The sequence below is a fragment of the Anomaloglossus baeobatrachus genome, chromosome 5, assembly GCF_048569485.1.
Source record: "Anomaloglossus baeobatrachus isolate aAnoBae1 chromosome 5, aAnoBae1.hap1, whole genome shotgun sequence".
In the NCBI taxonomy this organism is placed as follows: Eukaryota; Metazoa; Chordata; class Amphibia; order Anura; family Aromobatidae; genus Anomaloglossus; species Anomaloglossus baeobatrachus.
The window spans coordinates 522,345,327-522,367,097 of record NC_134357.1 but is presented as its reverse complement, the minus strand read 5'-3'; the positions used below and the strand labels follow the sequence as shown (position 1 = coordinate 522,367,097).

Sequence of the window (21,771 nt, the reverse complement as noted above, 5' to 3'; positions counted from 1 at the left end):
TCAGGGATAGCTAGGGCACCCCTAGTCTGAGGGTCAGTCCAGGAGCCCTTTTTCCTGATTACCCCCCCAACAAATTGTTTGTACCATTCAATTTGCTCTGTAAACTAATTGGGGAAATTCACAATTCAGTACATGTGGGTCATCCAGGTATTAAAGCAACATCAGATCTCCTGTCTCGTCGTTTTTGGGCCACAGATTGCATCACGATGTGGTTAACTACGTCTTCTTGCAGCATTTACACACGTTCCAAGAGTAACTCGCGTCCGTCCATCAGGTTCTCCCCTGCCATTGGCTAGCCTGAATAGACCATGGACGCATTTATCCATGGATTTCATTACTGACCTACCTTTGTCTTCAGGAAAGACTGGTTGTGGATAGGTTCAGTAAAATGAAGCATTTCATCGTGTTGCCAGCACTTCCGAATGCCAAGACACTTGCTCAGGTTTTCATCAATGAGATCGTGAAGCTTCACAAGGTTCCTTCAGATGTGTTCTCAGATCGGGGAACCCAGTTTGTTTCCAAATTTTAGAAAGCATTTTATGCTTGACTTGGGTGCAGTTTTCTTTCTCTTTTGCCTTCCATCTTCAGTCGAATGGGAAGACAGAGCGCATAAATCAAAATCTGGAAACTTACTTCAGGTGCTTTGTCTCCGAGAACCAGGAGGACTGAGCATCTTACCATTGGCCAAATTTGCTTTAAATAATAGTCACCAGGAGTCTACTGGCAAGACACCATTCTTCTGTGCATACGGGTTTCATCCGCCATCTGGTACCTTTAGTGGCAGCGGTGCTTCTGGAGTTACGGAGGAGAAGAGTTTTGCCTCATCACTCTTCAGTATGGCAAGGGGTTCAGAGTAATTTGAAGCTTATGGGAGACAGATACATACGTACAGTTAGGTCCAGAAATATTTGGACAGTGACACAATTTTCGCGAGTTGGGCTCTGCATGCCACCACATTGGATTTGAAATGAAACCTCTACAACAGAATTCAAGTGCAGATTGTAACGTTTAATCTGAAGGTTTGAACAAAAATATCTGATAAAAATTGTAGGAATTGTACACATTTCTTTACAAACACTCCACATTTTAGGAGGTCAAAAGTAATTGGACAAATAAACCAAACCCAAACAAAATATTTTTATGTTCAATATTTTGTTGCGAATCCTTTGGAGGCAATCACTGCCTTAAGTCTGGAACCCATGGACATCACCAAACGCTGGGTTTCCTCCTTCTTAATGCTTTGCTAGGCCTTTACAGCCGCAGCCTTCAGGTCTTGCTTGTTTGTGGGTCTTTCCGTCTTAAGTCTGGATTTGAGCAAGTGAAATGCATGCTCAATTGAGTTAAGATCTGGTGATTGACTTGGTCATTGCAGAATGTTCCACTTTTTTGCACTCATGAACTCCTGGGTAGCTTTGGCTGTATGCTTGGGGTCATTGTCCATCTGTACTATGAAGCGCCGTCCGATCAATTTTGCGGCATTTGGCTGAATCTGGGCTGAAAGTATATCCCGGTACACTTCAGAATTCATCCGGCTACTCTTGTCTGCTGTTATGTCATCAATAAACACAAGTGACCCAGTGCCATTGAAAGCCATGCATGCCCATGCCATCACGTTGCCTCCACCATGTTTTACAGAGGATGTGGTGTGCCTTGGATCATGTGCCGTTCCCTTTCTTCTCCAAACTTTTTTCTTCCCATCATTCTGGTACAGGTTGATCTTTGTCTCATCTGTCCATAGAATACTTTTCCAGAACTGAGCTGGCTTCATGAGGTGTTTTTCAGCAAATTTAACTCTGGCCTGTCTATTTTTGGAATTGATGAATGGTTTGCATCTAGATGTGAACCCTTTGTATTTACTTTCACGGAGTCTTCTCTTTACTGTTGACTTAGAGACAGATACACCTACTTCACTGAGAGTGTTCTGGACTTCAGTTGATGTTGTGAACGGGTTCTTCTTCACCAAAGAAAGTATGCGGCGATCATCCACCACTGTTGTCATCCGTGGACGCCCAGGCCTTTTTGAGTTCCCAAGCTCACCAGTCAATTCCTTTTTTCTCAGAATGTACCCGACTGTTGATTTTGCTACTCCAAGCATGTCTGCTATCTCTCTGATGGATTTTTTCTTTTTTTTCAGCCTCAGGATGTTCTGCTTCACCTCAATTGAGAGTTCCTTAGACCACATGTTGTCTGGTCACAGCAACAGCTTCCAAATGCAAAACCACACACCTGTAATCAACTCCAGACCTTTTAACTACTTCATTGATTACAGGTTAATGAGGGAGACGCCTTCAGAGTTAATTGCAGCCCTTAGAGTCCCTTGTCCAATTACTTTTGGTCCCTTGAAAAAGAGGAGGCTATGCATTGCAGAGCTATGATTCCTAAACCCTTTCTCCGATTTGGATGTGAAAACTCTCATATTGCAGCTGGGAGTGTGCACTTTCAGCCCATATTATATATATAATTGTATTTCTGAATATGTTTTTGTAAACAGCTAAAATAACAAAACTTGTGTCACTGTCCAAATATTTCTGGCCCTGACTGTATGGCTGACAAAAAGCGCTTGCCTGGTTCGGACCGGAGTGTGAATGACTGTGGGTGGTTGTCTACCAGGAACATAAAGTTGAAGATCCCTTCCTGGAAGCTGGGGCCTAGGTTTATTGGTTCTTATAAGATAACCGCAGTTATTAATCCAGTAGCATTTCATCTGACGTTGCCTCAGGCTCTTAGGATCCTTTATGTGTTTCACAGGGCACTGCTCAAAAAGTATGTGGAACATTTGGATCTATTCCCCTTGCCACTGGCTCCAACTATGGTTGATGGTAATTTGAAGTTTCAAATAGCTAAAATTGTTGACTCATCTTCTACATCGTTCCCTTCAATACTTGGTGCACTGGAGGGGTTACGGACCAGAGGAGAGGATGTGATTCCCAGTATCGGATGTGAATGCCAAAAGATTGGTTCATTAATTTCATGCTGCCCATCCAGATAGGCCTGTTCCTGAGACCACTTGTAGAAGGAGGGATACTATCATGGATGTGTCACATATTACAGTCAGTCATGTGGTTTCTGACCATCTAAGGTCACAGAGTTTGGCTGTAGAGAATGCTCTCTGACTTTCCATTGTTCCTGATGTCAGTATTCATTAGTATAGGTAGCATTCCTACTGGATTCTCTCCATTTTGAACCCTGCAGGAGCTCGACTTCCACCCAACTATTGATTGTTAGTATTCCCTTGGTGTTTAAATACCCCTTCCTTTGGATTGTGCTGGTGATATTTTCAGTTCCTTCAAGCCTAGGTTGCAAGCAGGTGGTTTGTACGGTTTGTACTCCTCTGTGGTATCGCTGCTGAATGCTCTGCTGAACTCTCACCTGAGTCATCTAATGATAACTAATTCATGCTTTTCCCCGTGTGTCCCCCTTGTGTCTTCTATAGTTGTTTAGTGGAGTTGATGAAGAGCTCATCTCATCTGTTCCATATTTAGGGCCCAGCATTAGGGAAACCTAAGGTCAAGTACCCGTCTCGGCGCATAGGTGAGGAATCTATCTAGGATGGTGAGTGTCCCCAGGCACGAGAAGTAGGTTCGGTCAGGGGGTCACCATCTCCCCTCTCCCTAGACACAGAGTTTTCCTTTCCTTCCCTTTTGCAGTGCACTTGGTACAACCAGACTCCGGCACGAGACCAGACTCCGGCACCAGACCAGACTCCGGCACCAGACCAGACTCCGGCACCAGACCAGACTCCGGCACCAGACCAGACTCCGGCACCAGACCAGACTCCGGCACCAGACCAGACTCCGGCACCAGACCAGACTCCGGCACCAGACCAGACTCCGGCACCAGACCAGACTCCGGCACCAGACCAGACTCCGGCACCAGACCAGACTCCGGCACCAGACCAGACTCCGGCACGAGACCAGACTCCGGCACGAGACCAGACTCGGGCACGAGACCAGACTCGGGCACGAGACCAGACTCGGGCACGAGACCAGACTCGGGCACGAGACCAGACTCGGGCACGAGACCAGACTCGGGCACGAGACCAGACTCGGGCACGAGACCAGACTCGGGCACGAGACCAGACTCGGGCACGAGACCAGACTCGGGCACGAGACCAGACTCGGGCACGAGACCAGACTCGGGCACGAGACCAGACTCGGGCACGAGACCAGACTCGGGCACGAGACCAGACTCGGGCACGAGACCAGACTCGGGCACGAGACCAGACTCGGGCACGAGACCAGACTCGGGCACGAGACCAGACTCGGGCACGAGACCAGACTCGGGCACGAGACCAGACTCGGGCACGAGACCAGACTCGGGCACGAGACCAGACTCGGGCACGAGACCAGACTCGGGCACGAGACCAGACTCGGGCACGAGACCAGACTCAGGCACGAGACCAGACTCAGGCACGAGACCAGACTCCGGCACGAGACCAGACTTCACCAGTACAGAGACGACGGGTCCAGGGAAACAAACAGGCACAATGCAGAGCAGAACTAGTTACAAGCAGGACTGGTGCTGGAGGCTTGCAGACCAGAGCAAATGGACAGGACCAACACACAGGTACTAAGTAGCAAATTTAATAAGATGCTCTGGCCCCTTCTATCGGGGTGGGAGGGGGGAGAAAGAGAGCCTTAATTAGCAGGTGCCTCCCAGGAATAAAGAGACAGGAAGCGTGTGTGCACTCCCTAGACTGGATACCAGGAAACCCGGTGCAGCATGCACAAGGCCTGCGGGCTAGGAAGGGGCTGGAGACCAACATGTGGGCATCTGCCCGGGGGGACAACTGGTGACTGCACTAAACGTGGATGGTCATGCAGGGACACAGAGGTGAGCCGGCGCTACAATAACTCAGTGATAACGGAAGAAACAGAGACTGGAAATTATAAAGAACTGAACATCTAAAAAGTTGTTCCTGCGTTAAAGCTTTTGTCAAACAACAAAGCACCTGGATGTGACAATATTCCAATACAATTAATAAAGTCTTCTGAAGCAGCAGTTGATGTCCTCACACGCCTGTGTCAACAGATATGGACAAATGGTAAATCCTCAAGGACTGGACAAGATTGGTGTTTATTCGTATTCTGCAGAAGGGAGATGCTACCAACTGTGGAAACTATCGGACTATTGCCCTCATACCTCATGTCAGCAAAATACTAATGAAGATCCTACAAAGATGGCTACAGCCTTACTTTGCCAAAGATCTGCCAGAGGAACAAGCGGGATTCAGCAAAGGCAGAAGAACAAGAGATGCAACTGCTAACATTAGATGGATAATGGCGGACACACACGTATACAGATATAGACCTGACCGCACCAAGTAAGCAGACATGGACACATGGTACGCACATACACAATGTGGCTGTACCTGCTAGTAGAGATCCTGCCCCTGACTATCACCCAGTAATAGATTTATCCACATACCTCCACCTGCAGAGCCGCACACTGGATATACGGCTGCTCTGTGCTTACAGGACCTGTGATGATGTCACATGGAGGGGAGGAGTCAGAGGTCACATGATCAGCTCCTCAGTGTGTGCAGGACTCTGCTGTGCTGGATGAGGGGACGTTTATGTGTGGGATCAGGAGGGATTTACAGTGTGGATGTGTAGCGCCCCTGAGCGGCTCAGGACACTACTAGGTACTGCATCCTCACCAGTGCCAGTAACATCTAGACACACCAAAATCCCAGTTTTCACTCCACACCAGGGGTAATTGGCTAGTCCACACCTAGAAGGCGGAGCCAGACCAGGGGACTAGACAACCTGGTGGGAGGGGACAGTAGTCAGTGGAGAGTGAAGAGGAGAGGTACCTAGAGCTGGGTCGTGTAAACGGTGACCCAGGGGCAAAGGAGAGAGGTCGCCAGGGCGGGTACACCCAAATACCGCTGGGACCAGAGCTCCGATGGGGCACAGTGCCCTAGGTCAAGCAACAGTTTCATACGGCCTGGCAAATACCTGCACAGTGAGAAGATCTTCACGGACCTCACTGACCCACAGATCCGGGGGCACCAGCAGTAAAGCAAAGATCAGGTTTCGGGACACAGACCAGCCCTACAGGGTCCACACTGCCCGCCGTACGGACAAGGAGACTGCCACAAAAAGGGACAGTCGGGTCCCAAACCACTCCACACTATTGGGACCAACCACACTGAGGGTGCCGGGGACAGAGTAATAGAGTCATCAACTGGCACTGGAAATACAGTGACCTGAAGCAGCCGTCCGAGGGTCAAGAGTGAGTAGAGACTGTTGACTACAACCCACAGTGTGGCCTCCCTCATTCGGCAAAAGTCTCCATCATACATCTCCCAGGGCTCAGCCCTACCTGCGGAGGGCCTACTAACACAGCTGCCATTACCACCAGCCCGAGGGGTAACCAACTCAGAAGCGGCGGTTCCACCATCTTAACCGCAACCCGCAGGTGGCGTCACACAAATGACTTTAATCTCCTCTGTTAATACTCCCCATTAAAAAGCACCCAGGGCACGGGACCGGGTAACGGCCACCAAAGTGACATTCCCCAGTAGTAAACCGCCCGGGACCGAGTACCCCATTTACTGGGCGACACAGATGTAGCAGAGCCGTGTGTGTACGAGGTGTACGGAGCAGAGCCGCGTGTGTACGGAGGGGAGCCGTGTGTGTACGATGTGTACGGAGCGGAGCCGCGTGTGTACGAGGTGTACAGAGGGGAGCCGTGTGTGCGACATGCAGGGCCGGGACAACAGTTAGGCAGGGTAGACACCGTCCTAGGACGCCACCCCTGGCCTCTCGAGGGGGGTGCACCTTGGGGGGCTTGCAATCAGCTCCCTTTCCTACTAAGAACTCCAGCAAGTTTCGGGTTACTTCCATCCTGCGCCCTGCAGGAGATGGGGCATGCAGGGAATGTTGACTGTATAGGAGGGAAGAGGAGACAAAGGCTGTGCTGGACGGGGAGCCTGGATTAGGTGAGTATAAGCTTTATTTTTTTTTTCCTTGTAATGTCTTCATCTGTTCATGTTCATGTGTTCAGAGTAACTGTGCTACCCCATTATAGTGAATGGATCCATTGGGAGTTTCACCTGAATCATGTCTTTTGGAGATGTAGATGGAAACCCTGATGTAAGTGTTCAGCATAGAGCACAGAATAAATGTAAACTGATCCAGAACGTTCTGTACTGCAAATTGTCACCAAATTCAACTCAACCCACAAAATCACAAGTCCTCACTCAGATCCATCATCTGTTAATAGAAATATAGGGGGCTTCCATGTTACTGGTAACACAAAAGCCCTGTTAAAACGCTATGGCTGGGGGAATCCTCCCAAAAAAAGAAATCCAGCGACATATGCGCTCCCAAATCCCAATGCCCATCTCCCTTCCCTCATCCAGCACAACAGAGTCCTGCATACACTGTGGAGCTTATCATGTGACCCCCCTGACTCCTCCCCTCCATGTGACATCATCACAGGTCCTGTAACCACAGAACACCCACTAACCTGGAAGGAGCCCATACATTCTAGGCTCAACCATATATCCAGTGTGCAGCTCTGCAGGTGGAGGTATGTGGAGATTTCCCATTACTGGGCACATTAACCCCTTCAGTAGTGACACTATATAACAGAGAATAGCCAACAACATTTAGCTCTTTCTGTCCTGTAGATTGTAAGCTCTTATGGTCAGCAGACTCTTTCTTCCTCTCCCTCTTTCTTTCTCCACTCTCTATTTCATGAGCAATTACAAACTTTCCAGTATTGAGATCTATGCAGTTTTTTTTCTCCACAAATCACTTTTATTTTTGCGAAAATTTTGATAAGTCTTTGCCAACTTATACTTATACTATATTTCTATTAACAGATGATGGATCCAAGTTTCAAAGTATCGGCTTGTTTTGCTGTTATTGGGTAGACTACTATATTTTAATTTTTCATCTGATTGTAACATTGACACACAGTAAACAGGCGCACGTATTACACACTCCTATAATGACAAAATTGCCATTTTTATATTTGCCCAGTAGCCTCGTCAAGGCAATCTCATAATGCTGGGAACCTACTCTGGTCTCAAGCCTCTCTCTGGGTTAAAAACCTCCATGTGTATGGGCAGAAGGAACCTGTGTTTGCCGACTGTATGTTAGGCCTGCGCCACACATCCGTGCCTCCGGCACGTGTTTGTCATTTTTTACACGTACCGGCGGCACGGAGACACGTACAGCAATGCTACCCTATGGTAGCAGGCACACACACGTAAAACCACACGGAACGTGTGTCCGTGTGCGTTTGTACGTGTGTGCGATTTTCAAAGCGCTGACATGTCAGTGTTTTCTCCGGCAGCACGGGTGTTACACGGCCCGCACCCGTACCACACGGGTGTAGTGTGGATGCGGTCCCGTGTGACACGCGCCGGAGTAAACACACATGTCAGGGAAAAAAATAAAAAACATTAACTCACCTTCTCCAGCCCTCCTGTCTCTGCCGCTGCTGCCTCTTGCTGCCGACCGCCGCTCATTATTCTCATTGAATATTCACTTCACTGCCTGGCAGCAGCAGCAGCGGGGAGACGGGAGGGCTGGAGACCGAGGATCAGCACCACGGACAGCAGCGCGGACATCAGGAAGGGCCAGGTGAGTATAATAATTACCGGTTCTACGTGTGCTATCGCGGATAGCGCACGTAGAACACACGTGTCACGCACGTACCAGAGACACGTACTTACCTGCACGCAACACGCAGGGGAAATACGTGTCTCTCGGCACGTGCGTGAAATTCACGTGAGTGTGGCAGAGGCCTAAGGCAGTGCCATTAGTCTTTTTGTCTAGATTAGGGGGTCATGCCATCTAAGGCTATGTGCGCACGTTGCGTAATTACATGCAGTTACGTCCTGCGTCCCCTGCATAATCTATGGAGATTGTGCAGGAGCCGTGCGCACGTGGCATTTTAGAGCGCAGCGCTTCGGCTGCTGCCCGAGGCGCACGTTCTAAGAAGTGACATGTCTCTTCTTCCGTGTGCTCTGCCTGCAGCCCCTGCTCTGTCTATGGCAGGAGCTGCAGGTAGAGCGCATGGAATCGGCTTTTTTTTTTCACTACGGACATTTTCTGCAGCGATTTGAAGCGCATGTGTGCTCTTCAGATCGCTGCAGAAATTTCTGCAGTGACTGTACGCAACGTGCGCACATAGCCTAACTGTGCACCCCTCCCCCATTAACCACAGAGGATTTTATTCTTTATTAACAGGTTCCTATTCGCCCATACATATGGAGCGTTTTAAACCCAGAGAGAGGCTTCCTGGTTTTGGCTTACAAATACTGAGGTAAAAAAAACCTCACCAAATACTCAATCGGTGCATGTAACCTTAATCTGAAGATAGGTTTCCATAAAAACGTCTTAGATTAATGTTAACCCCTTTCCGACCTAGGACGTAACTGTAAGTCCATCTTAATGTCACTTAACAAGCAAGGACGTAACTGTATGTCCAAGAAATTGCGAGGGAACAGGGGGCTGTGCACCCGAGATCGCAGGGGGGGACTTGACTTTCCTGACAAGAACGGTGCCAGCTGTTTAATCTCCTAATTGCTGCTATCAAGATCAACCACTATACTTAGGAGATTGAGGGAGATTTCGCTCTCCCCTCTGATCGGGACCCCCACGATGTAATTCGCAAGGGCCTGATCGTTGTCACAGTGGCCTGAGGTCATCATGACGACCCTCGGGGTCACCTGACTATCGATTGCAGCTTTGACGCCTGCAATGTTCTGCAGTGATCGAGCACTGTAGAACATTGCAGCTGCGATCAGAGTCCTGTGGGGTGATGTGCCATAAAGGGACTAAGTGGAAAAGTTAAAAAATAAAGTAAAAATATTAAAACAAAACACAGAAAATAAAGAACAAAAAAATAAAAAAAAATATTTGAATAAATAGTTGTTTATGTAAAAAAAAGAAATAAATGACACATATTTGGTATTGCCGCATCCGTAACAACCGGCGCTATAAAACTGTCACACTACTTAATGCTTTGAGTGGACACTTTAAAAAAAAAAAAATATAGCAAAAACTGTCTTTTCAACATATCGCTGACAACAAAGTGGAATAAAGTGCAATCAAAAAGTCATATATAAATAAAAACGGTACCACTATCATCTTGTCCCGCAAAAAACAAGCTGCCAGACAGCTCCGTCAGCCAAAAAAGAAAAAGTTATAGCTCTCAGAATACAGCAATGTCTATAAAAAAGTTTTTATGGCGTAAAAGCGGTACACCCAAAAAATCCCTATATAAATATGATATTGCTGTAATCGTAGTGATCCCAAGAATACAACTGTCTCATCACTTTTACGGTATGGTAAGCAGCATAAAACAAAAAAAAATATTCTTGAGTTGCTGTTTCCTTTTGTTACGGTCCGGGGTTCTGTTGTGCCTTGAACTGGTCTAGTCCCGTCTTTGACTCCCACATTGGGGTCGGTTAACTCTGCAGCGCTACCTGGCCGTCGCTTGAGGCTTCAGGTGGCTAGACTTTTGTACCATCTTGAGCCTAAGTGCTCATGCAGCCACACTGAGCATGTGCGTAATGTCATTGATGACAAGGAGGCCACTGATTGGTCATCAGTGACATCAGCGATGAAGTGGCAGCTGCTGATTGGTCATCATGACTTCAGCAATGACGTTGCAGCCCCTGTATGGCTGCAGCCGACAGCATTACCACATGCCATGTGGCCTGGGCCAGGGTGGTGGCTATAAAAGGTCTGTAGCTCCGCCCATCGGGGGTGTGAGCGTCATTCTGCATGCTGACAGCAAAGGCTGCTTTCCCGGCTGTCAAGAGTGAGTGGGTTTCAGGGCCATTTTAGTCTGCAATGCCTGTGGCAGACTTGTGTATATATGCCAGTGTGAATCTGAATTTAGGGCAGGCGCCGGTACCAGGTATTCGTATCTGGGTACAAGCTGTGTCTCGGCACGGTGAGGGATTAGGGTCCTTCTGGACAGACGTGCCCCCCCTATGCACGTGACCAGTCTGCAGTGTCAGTGGCAGACGTGTGTGTGTGTGTGTGTGCCAGCCCTGGGTACCCAGTGACGCTAACTTGGTGGCCTTCACGGTCTGACGTGCCCCTGTACACACGTGATCGGCTCAGTGGTTATGTTCTAGGTATTCCAGTGACGCTAGCTGGGTAGCCTTCACGGTCTGACGTGCCCTGTACGCATGTGACCGGCTCAGTGGTTACGTTCCAGGTTTCCAGTGACGCTAACTGGGTTACCTTTTGGTTTGTCGTGTTCCTACACACGTGACTGTTATCTGTTGCTTTTCATTTGGTTTTGACGTATCCCTACACACGTGACCATTACTTGTGCACCTGTGAGGTTAAGAGGGACACGCTACATGTAGGAGTGTACCCTTACAACATCTCTTTCGTTTCTTTTGTGGTCTCCTGAGTTGCTGTATTTCGTCCTCCTGTCCTTATGGCTTTAATACCTGCCCGGCGGACTTGGGGCAACGATTGATATCATATTATTTTATATTCAATTGTCCCCTCCGTAACACCTTTTGATTCTGCCTAACAAAAAGTAGAATAGAAAGCGTTCAAAAAATATTATGTGGCCAAAAATGGTACCAATAGAAACTCCAACTCATCCCGTAAAAAACAAGCCCTCACATGACCCTGTCAGCAGAAAAATATATAAAAAAACTATAGCCTTCAAAATCTGGTGATGCACTAAAACCCTTTATTTTGTAAAAAAGCGTTTTAAGCATGATAGTTGCCAAACCTAAAAAATCGATATACATCTCGTATCACTGAAATCATACTGACTGTAGCAAAAAAGCCGCCAAATCACTTAAACTGCAGAGTGAACGACGTAAAAAATAAATAAATAAAGCCAATTCTTCAAGCACCATTGACTTGTTCATTCTGCCAATAAAAGAATGCGGTACTGCACGACTCATATTTATACTGCGCTCTACGCTCAGCACATGCATCGGGACTATGTGTAAGGGTACATGTGCACAATCAGGAAGAGCAGCGTTTTAGATGTAGCGTGTTTTCGCTGTCAAAACCGCTGAGTTGTACAGTACAAGCACAGTGGATGGGTTTATAGAAATCTCCTGCCCACTGGACTTCTTTTCTCTGCAGCATAAACTGACCTGCAGAGTGGCTTCCCTAAATTCAGCATGTCAATTTATGCTGCAGAGATGCGAGTGTTCTCCATAGGGAAAATAAAGTCCACAGAGCCCCAAGCCCTCATTGTCGGCATGGGCAGCTGCGGTATCCTACATAGAACACTTGCCTATCCGCAGGGAAAATATGCTGCATCCAGGATGCAGTGTGTGCGGACTTTGAGCACGTATACTAAAGGCTACTTTACACGCTGCGATATCGGTACCGATATGGCTAGCGTGGGTACCCGCCCCCATCTGTTGTGCGACACAGGCAAATCGCTACCCGTGCCGCACAACATCGCCCAGACTTGTCACACATACTTACCTGCCTGGCGACGTCGCTGTGACTGGCGAACCGCCTCCTTTTTAAGGGGGCTGTTCGTTCAGCGTCACAGCGACGTCACAGCAGCGTCACTGAACCGCCGCCCAATAGAAGCGGAGGGGCGGAGATGAGCGGGACGTAACATCCCGCCCACCTCCTTCCTTCCGCATAGCGGCCGGGAGGCAGGTAAGGGGAGCTTCCTCGTTCCTGCGGCGTTACACGCAGCGATGTGTGCTGCCACAGGAACGAGGAACAACTTCGTTACTGCTGCAGTAATGATTTTTGAGAATGGACCCAAATGTCACCGATGAGCGATTTTGCACGTTTTTGCAACGATGCAAAATCGCTCATAGGTGTCACACGCAATGGCATCGCTAATGCGGCCGGATGTGCGTCACCAATTCCGTGACCCCCCAACGAGTTCGCATTAGTGATGTCGTAGCGTGTAAAGCCCCCTTTAATCTCTGAAAATCATGATTCAGACAAAATTCCCAAAGAAAAATTCACTAATTAGGCAGAGGGGATCACGTTGAACTCACATCTGGCCTTTGATCTGGCAGTGTCCATCTTTTTACACCTCATTTCAGACACACAAAAGAGCGGTCATCTACAGTTTTGTTCACCTTTTGAAAAGATGAACACCTCTGAACAGAGGCCAAGCAGAGTCCAGAGTAACTCTACTGCCTCATTATTGAATAGATCCATTGCGGATTTCACCTGAATCACGTATTTCGGAGCTGTAGATGGAAACCCCGATGTAATCGCACCACATAGAACACAAGAGAAATGTGAACTGATCCAATATATTCTGTACCAAAATCGCCACCAAATACCATTCAACTAAACCCACACAAACATCAGTTCCCACTCAGGTCCCTCATCGGTTAATGGAAATATAGGGGACTTCCACATTACTGGTAGCACAAACGCTCTGGAAAAATGCTATGGCTCCCCCCACCCCCCTCAAAGAAAGAAATACAGCAAAATGTGCGCTCCCAAATCCAAATGCCCCCTCTCTTCTGAGCCTCACAATGTGTGCCGAAACCACAGCAAGTTTCCACATGTTTTGCATTATTGTAGTCAGGAGAGCCTGCTTAAATGTATGGGGTGCAAGTTTACAGAAGCACAAGCTGGGCACAATGTACTGGCACTAAAATGTACTGGGCACAACAAGGTTTTATTTGCAATTTTTAATTCTGCAACATAAAGGCTGTGTTCACACACTGCGTTTTTTACCTGCGTTTTTGGTCCGTTTTGGGTCCGTTTTTGCTGCAGAAATTTCTTGAGAAATTCTTGTAACCTTTCTGCAGACATTCCCCAGCAAAACCTATGGCAAAACAAATTAGCTGTGCACACACTGCGTTTTTTTCTTAAGAAAATTCTTTCAGTAGATTTTCTTAAGAAAAAGAATGAGCATGTCACTTCTTTTCTGCAGCTAACTGCGTTTTTTGCCATAGATAATTGGCACAATAACGCAGGGAGCAACCAGCGGTAAAAACGCACCAAAAACGGACCGAAAACGCGGCAAAAACGCAGGTGCGTTTTTGGTGCGTTTTTTAACACAGGTGCACTCTTAAGAAATTTCTTAAGAAAAATCATTTTTCTAGTGTGAACATAGCCTTACTGTGTTTGAGACCATAGGTGTGTTCCAGAGACTAAATCGTCACTACAAAGATCAATATATAGATCAATTCCCAGAGGGGTGTAATTTCCAAAATTCGGTCACCTGAGGGGATTTCTTCTGTTCTGACATTTAAGGGCTCTGTAAATGGAGTCTGCAAACTATTCTATGAAAAGCTGTACTCCAAAAATCAAATGGCGATCCTTCCCTCCTGAGCTTTGCGGTGCAGCCGAACAGGACCGTACAGTCACATGTGATGTATTGCCACGTTCAGGAAAAATTGTGTAGCACATTATGGGGTCTTTTTTTTTTACCCATTCTACTAGTGAAAATTGGAAATCTGGGGTAAAAATGTAATTTGTTTTGTTTACCACCCAATATCATTTTGTGACACACCTGTAGTGTCAATATGCTCACTGCATCCCAGGATGAATTCATTGAGGGATTCAGTTTGGAAAATAGGGTCACTTGTGGGGGGTTTCTGCTGTTCTGGCACCTCAGGGGCTCCGCCAATGTGACATGGCACACGCAAATCATTCCAATTAAATCTGCACTCCAATATGGCACTCCTCCCCTTCACTTTATAATGTGCCTCATAAGTAGTTTTTGACCACATATGAGGTTCTGCCGTACTCAGGAGAAATTGCGCAAGAAATTGTATGATTCATTATATCCTGTTACTTTAGTGAATTTGAAAAATTTGGCTTTAACACAACATTTTTGAGGTTAAAAATGTATTTTTTTCATTTTCACAGCTCAACGTGCTATATTTCCATGAAGTCCCCGGGGGTCCTTGTGCTCACCAACCATCTAGATCAGGGGTGGGCAATTAATTTTCCCATGAGGCCGCATGAGAAATTGGGATGGTTTTAGAGGGCCGGACTAATATAATTAACTCGGTTCTACACACATGTATATATACACACACACACGAACACGCATATATATATATATACTGTGTGTGTATATAATATATATACACATACACACACTATCCCCATGTACTACATCACTACACCCGCCACATACTACACCTGTAATATACATCCCTATACACTTCACCTGTAATAAACTACACCTCTATATACTATACCACTATATACTACAACACTACACCCCTATATACACCTGTAATATACTACATCACTATATACTACACCTGTAATAAACTGCAGCACTACATCACTATATACTACACCTGTGATAACCTACAGCACTACACCCCTATATACTACACCTGTATTATACTACACCACTACATCACTATATACACCTGTATTATACTATACTCCTATATACTACACCTGTATTATACTACACCCCTATATACACCTGTATTATACTACACCACAACACCCCTATATACACCTGTAATATACTACACCACTACACCCCTATATATACACCTCTATTATACTACACCACTATACCCCTATATACACCTGTATTATACTACACCACTACACCCCTATATATATATATATATATATATATATATATATATATATATATATATATACACCTGTATTATACTACACCACTACACCCCTGTATACACCTGTATTATACTACACCACTACACCCCTATATACACCTGTATTATACTGCACCGCTATACCCCTATATACACCTGTATTATACTACACCACTACACCCCTATATATATATATATATATATATATATATATATATATATATATATATATATATATATATATATATATATATATATAATATGTGTGTGTATATATATATATATATATATATATATATATATATATATATACACACCTGTATTATACTACACCACTACACCCCTGTATACACCTGTATTATACTACACCCCTATATACACCTGTATTATACAGGTGTATATAGGGGTGTAGTATAATACAGGTGTATATAGGGGTGTAGTATAATAGAGGTGTATATAGGGGTGTAGTATAATACTACACCCCTATATACACCTGTATTATACTACACCACTACACCCCTATAAAACTACACCACTATATACTACACCACTACACCCCCCATATACCACACCTGTACAACTACATTCCCATATACTACAGCACTACACCCGAAATATTTGTCAACAGTTACCCCCCCTCCCGCCCCCCCATTGTCCCCGCAGGTTACTAGTAACCACTCACCTCTCTTCTTATTGTCCCCTCCTCAGGCACCTCCGTACGAGCCCCCCCCGCTGAGCGGCTTCTCTTTCACATGCCCAGGCTGCGCCGATACTGTATTCTAGGAGCCCCCGCCGCTGCTTCTCTCTGTACGGGCCCCCGCTGCTGCAGCTTCTTCTCCTGCCGGGCGGGAACTTTTCAAATGGCACACGCGCGCCGTACTGACGATATCAGGGCGCGCGTGTGTCACAGAGAAAAGTGTCGGGCAGGGAAGAGAGGAGAGATTCCTGCGTTCCGCTGCCTACACTGTGCGGCGCTGCAGGATCTGTCCTCTGTTCCCTTCCCAGCACGCAGCGTGTGATGAGGGCAATCTGACCACGGGCCACCCGGAGCCTGGAGCTCCAGATAACAGGTCAGATTGCCCTCATCAGTGACCGGCCAGCAAGGACGCCCTGAACAAGGCGGGCCGGTCACAGAGAGTAGGCAGGCCGGATGTGGCCCGCGGGCCGCCCCTTGCCCAGGTCTGATCTAGATAAATACTTTTTGTAAAGATCTCTTTATCTATGCTAGTGTATACAGGGACAGTTAGGCAGGGATTAGCATTATGCACTCAGAACTGCTTGTGGTTCTGTGTTCATATTGCACCTGACAGGTTCCCTTTTAACCAGTGATGAAGTAGGAATTCCCAGATACATACAATAGACAATGATTATAAGTGGAGATGCAGGAGAGTATTACCTTAGGAATATACTGTATTTTTTGGATTATAAGACTCACTTTTTCTCCCAAGCTTACCGGGAGGTGGATAATTGGTGCTGTTCTGGCTGTGCTGGGGTCTATGCGGGTGGCTGTCAGTGCGGGCGGCTAGCTGGCAGGATGTCTGTCTGTGTGGGCAGCTGTCTGTGAGGGCTGCGGTGGCTGTGTGGACCAGGTCAGTGCGGCAGGTGTCCCAGATGCTCTGGCTTCAAGTGATGGCACCCGGAATCAGCCATGCGTAAATGGATCTCTCGGCTCCAGATCTTATCTGCGCATGCGCTGCGTCCGGTACATTGATCTCCCAGCAGTGGACTTAAGGAAAATGGTGCCTGCAGGTGGCGCATGCGCAGATGAGATCTCGGCTTGTCATTGAGCTCAGAGCTCAATCGCGTACACGCCACTTCGAGTGCCATTTCTTTGAAGCCTGCACTGCCGAAAAAGCATCTGTGACACCCGCCGCACCGACCTGCTCCACACAACCAGCACAGTTTCGGCAACCAGCACACCCCCGACCGTCGCAGGCACAGACCTCACCGCTGCCAACACAACCCCCACCGCTGCCAGCTCAGCCCCCACCGCAGCATCACTCTACTCCAGTACCGCCCTTGCCTCCTGTGACTCCACTCCACCACCACTGCAGCACCCCTCTGTAAGACACCACTAGAGTAAAAGACGGACCCCAATACTTTTTTTTTTTTTTTGTTATCTCTAAATTTGGGGTGCATCGTATAATCCAGTGCATCTTATTAAATGAAAAATACGGTGTGTCCGAGAACCCGCCACAAATTTCGCACTGGAATGCTTTGTCCAAGGGTATTTAAATGCTGGCGCAATACATAGTTAAAGTGTCAAGAACTGTCACGGTTATCTCTTTTGTGAGGTATGTGACAGGCTAGGGTCTCTCTTATCTGAGAGGCCTTACATATTAAACTTAAGGTTTTTTTGGGCAGTTGCAGAGTAAATGCCAGTTTTCACTGGAAGCAAGCTCATTAACTCTGCCCAGGTGATTTCTCTGATGACCACTTTCGACCCGATGACCACTTTCAGTCTGGAGCTAGGCCTGGAGAGGTGTGGTTGCTGCTGCTGCTTTAGTTTTCGTCTTCTGCTTCTGTGTTGTGTGAGAGGATCCTGTGTGTTAATTTCTACGTTACTTTAATACCCTTCCCTGTGCACCTTTGGTAGTTCCCTGGTGTGGGTTATTGGTGTGCGTATGTTTCTCTTATTACCCCCTGTCTGTTATTCTTTGTTGGTGGGGTTTTTGGGATCTCCGTTCCAGTCTATCCTGTTCGGGTGGTGGGTTGTGGAGGGGACATTACCATCAGGGCTAGGATGGGAGATAGTGAGAGGCTGGGGCCTGAGACGTCACTACCTTCAAGTGTAATTCTGGGTTGAGAGTCAGCCTAGGTCACCCCTTAGCTTGAGGGTAAGCGGCAGGGGCCTAGCGTCACAGGAACTAAAAAGAAAATAAGCAGTTGCCCCTATGCATTCGGTATAGGTGTGTGTGTGTGTGTCTGTATCATCTCCACCTATGTCCTATTTGTACTTGTGATGTAGAGGTGAGGTCCAACTATGTGACCAGAGATAATTCAGATGATTGGATAAGATCACCTACTTGACTGATTTCTCCTTATACACACATAAGGAGAGACCTGTCAGGGCCCGGAGTTCGGGCAGCATTATTCTGATGACAAGTTGCCGTAAAACATTTCTGATGTTAACCTTAAAATTAAGATGTGCGTTCGTTCTTCAGCTGTACTACCATAATGGATTGCAGCACAGGGAAGATGGGAAACAATCATATTAATGGCTGGAGGTAATGTAGTCCATGAAGGACTGTGGGCAAATGTGTAGAGAAAAGCTGAACAGATAATGAAGGTGTCGTCCTCATCATATAGTAGTTATTAGAGATGCAGATTCCAGTGTAGTTGACAGAATCATTATGGAAGATGAATGTGAAGTGCGTATTCTGCAGCAGACTCCGAAGAAAATATATAGGTTTTACTCGTAGATCGATATGAAGAAAAAAAAGCAGAATAATATAATATAATAATAGTAATACTCACAATTATTGTCCCATGACTCTCATAATACAACGCTGCTTGGCTCCTGTGCCAACCTCCAGATGAATGTGTGATCCCTGCAGAAGATCAGTGGCCGAAGCAGTGGCCGACCGCCAGGGATTGTTATCATGGAGGAGCTGTCTTAGCCATTCCACTCTATAAATTCCAGTCATGAGAAGAGAATTCATCATTTAAACATCATCACCGGTTCCCCTCAGGTTTTGTATTATCTTTCATTTTTGTTTAATTCAGGTCCATACAGTATTGGATCCATTCAGTGGAGATCTTCTATAGAAGATAATTTTCCTGATTGACCCATCAAGGATGGATATGGACAGGGACAAGATGGTGGAGAGGATATTACACCTCACCCTAGAGATCCTCTTCCGGCTTACTGGAGAGGTGAGAGATTCTGATGACGTCACATTACATCATTCTTATCTATGGGAATAACAGATGGACAGAACTGGAGAGGTGAGGACTCTGGAAATGTCTGTAGTGAGATTTATTAATGTGTCTCTCCATATCCAGGATTACACAGTAGTGAAGAATACCTCTAGTGATCGCTGTCAGGCCCCTGTGTCTGAGGGATGGGAAAGACCCCTGAGCCCAATCACAGGGCCTCCTCCTCACCTCCTGATGCATGAGGACATCAATGACCAGAAGATCCTAGAGCTCACCTACAAGATGATTGAGCTGCTGACTGGAGAGGTGACACTGCTGGGAATGCTGGGACATTATACAGTAACGCTATGAAGGGATCGGGGGGTGACTGTATCACTGTATGTGTCAGGTTCCTATAAGGTGTCAGGACGTCACCGTCTATTTCTCCATGGAGGAGTGGGAGTATTTAGAAGGACACAAAGATCTGTACAAGGACGTCATGATGGAGGATCCCCAGCCACAAACATCACCAGGTAATATACAAGACTAAATACACACAGCCTATAATTATCTGTATGTAAAGAATGAATTCAGTCCATGTATGTGTTTCCTCCAGTTCTATCCAGTGAGAGGACAACACCAGAGAGATGTCCCCGTCCTCTTCTTCCACAGGACTCTAAAGAAGAATATCTCGATGTTCCTCAGGATCTTCAGGTAGATGGAGAGAAGGTGACGTGAAATCTCTCTCTGATGTGAAGATGGCTCTGAAGGTCTTCTGTTCACTCTTGTTTTAGCCAATATTATATGTTTCATAACCTAAAATGAGAACAGTGGAGATGGCAGGATTAGAGCTGATCATAGATGTGACCTCTCCATCTGTCTGTGACTTTTACAATATTTGTTTCAGGTTGAAGATCTGACCCATATTAATACTACAGAGACAAATGTGAGCTGTGATGAGTGGTGTAAAGAGGAGATTCTTACAGATGAATACCCAGGTGAGTAGTAACTAAATGCAGAGAAGTGACGGATTCCGTTGAGTCACTGGATGCTACAATTATGTGTTGACTATTTTAGATTGTGTTACACAGATTTTGAAAATTATTTATTAACACATTTTTATTGATAAATTTTCAATGGGTAAAATTGAAATAGCAGAGTAAATAATAAAGCGCAACAAGGGCCCCGGGCAGCTTAAAGGGTGTGGCCCCTCCAGCCCCCGATATATCACGTGACTTTTCACATGATTCCCTTCAGAGTTCATAAGATAGGTCACATGTTTAACAGACAGGTGCTCTGGTGCACATCTACAGATGCAACATGATAGAGAATGGCAAAAGAGCGCACATTCAACGCACTGTCATGATGACCTTGGGATAGTGTGGAACTGTAGCTCCTAAGCTGTCCCTCAAGTTAGAGTACCCTATGCTATCCCTAATCTCAGGGATACTCCTAATGGTGGAGAGGCCTAAGTCTCCTTCCTGGCTTTGCTCCTGACCAGTCCTGATCTAATTTCCCCTACTACCAAGGAGGGACTGGACAAACCACAGATGTGATAGGGCTCTCCAAAACATGTGATTAAAGGATCAAGCAGATTTGCAGAGATTAAATCTTTCTACCCTGCCTATGAATCAGCACATTGCAGGTCACCGCCTGAGTCTGCCTGTGTTGATCCCAGATACCAAAGAAACCATAGGGGGAAGTGTCAGAATCTGAACAAAATTAAATGCCGCCATGAGAGTCGGAGAGGTTTGAACAAAACTCCATGTTACATGCCAATGCAAATAGCAAACAAACAGAAACCAGCTCTGCCCCTGCAAGTGACGTCACTTGTGGGGCAGCGCTGGTCTCTACTCGCTCTTTACTTAAATTAAGCACAGTCCATTCGTTCTGTTGCCTGCTCATCACTCACAAAGCCGGTGAGAGAGCGCATTGTCACTGTGCACTAAGGTGAACCATGCACAGTGATGGGAATCTACTAAGCATCCGTCGGAAGTGAAAAACAACGCTTGATTTGTATTGTAGGGACTAGCCCAGCACCTGCAATATAGGTCACTGATGATGCGTCATTTCTGTCAGGGAGGGGGCAGTCACTATAGCCTCTCCCCCTTATGACGCTTCATTTGAATATCCCAGCATGCACTGGACTCTTAAACTAAGCATCATCAAAAAGGAAGTACCGTATTTTGCGGACCATAAGGCGCAACGGATTATAAGGCGCATTATCAATGAGCGCCTGCCAAGACGCCTAGGTTAATATATAAGGCGCATAGGATTATAAGGGGCAGTGCATTAAATGAAACCTAGCTCAGACCATAGGTCAAACTTTATTCAACTCTTTCACAATAACTCTCAACTTGTTCCGTTGCAACTGCAAA

General features: G+C 46.5%; 2 protein-coding genes and 1 pseudogene across 2 annotated transcripts in view; 2 read left to right on the top strand and 1 right to left on the bottom strand.

The window, feature by feature from the left end:
* The window catches only part of LOC142312071 (uncharacterized), a 36,989-nt gene extending 31,512 nt beyond the window's left edge, over positions 1 to 5,477 (bottom strand). Inside the window, exon 1 of the mRNA XM_075350950.1 lies at positions 5,428 to 5,477. The gene's annotated coding sequence lies outside the window, so the exon portion shown is untranslated. The remainder of the gene's footprint in view (positions 1 to 5,427) is intronic.
* Positions 5,478 to 7,460: 1,983 nt separating this feature from the next.
* Positions 7,461 to 20,241, top strand: LOC142312084 (gastrula zinc finger protein XlCGF66.1-like). The gene is made up of 5 exons (XM_075350964.1): positions 7,461 to 7,539; positions 19,262 to 19,411; positions 19,541 to 19,720; positions 19,803 to 19,926; positions 20,010 to 20,241. Exons 2-5 carry the CDS (start codon positions 19,334 to 19,336, stop codon positions 20,129 to 20,131), a joined length of 504 nt encoding a protein of 167 aa, XP_075207079.1. The 5' UTR covers positions 7,461 to 7,539; positions 19,262 to 19,333; the 3' UTR covers positions 20,132 to 20,241.
* A 108-nt stretch (positions 20,242 to 20,349) lies between these two features.
* LOC142312075 (uncharacterized) overlaps positions 20,350 to 21,771 on the top strand; it is a 31,235-nt pseudogene continuing 29,813 nt past the window's right edge.

Bases quoted from the DNA above. Each gene is read 5' to 3' on its own strand.
- LOC142312084 (XM_075350964.1), top strand. From the start codon at position 19,334: ATGGATATGGACAGGGACAAGATGGTGGAGAGGATATTACACCTCACC. The intron at 19,721-19,802 runs GTGACACTGCTG...TGTATGTGTCAG, and splicing joins TTGAGCTGCTGACTGGAGAG to GTTCCTATAAGGTGTCAGGA. The intron at 19,927-20,009 runs GTAATATACAAG...TGTTTCCTCCAG, and splicing joins CCAGCCACAAACATCACCAG to TTCTATCCAGTGAGAGGACA.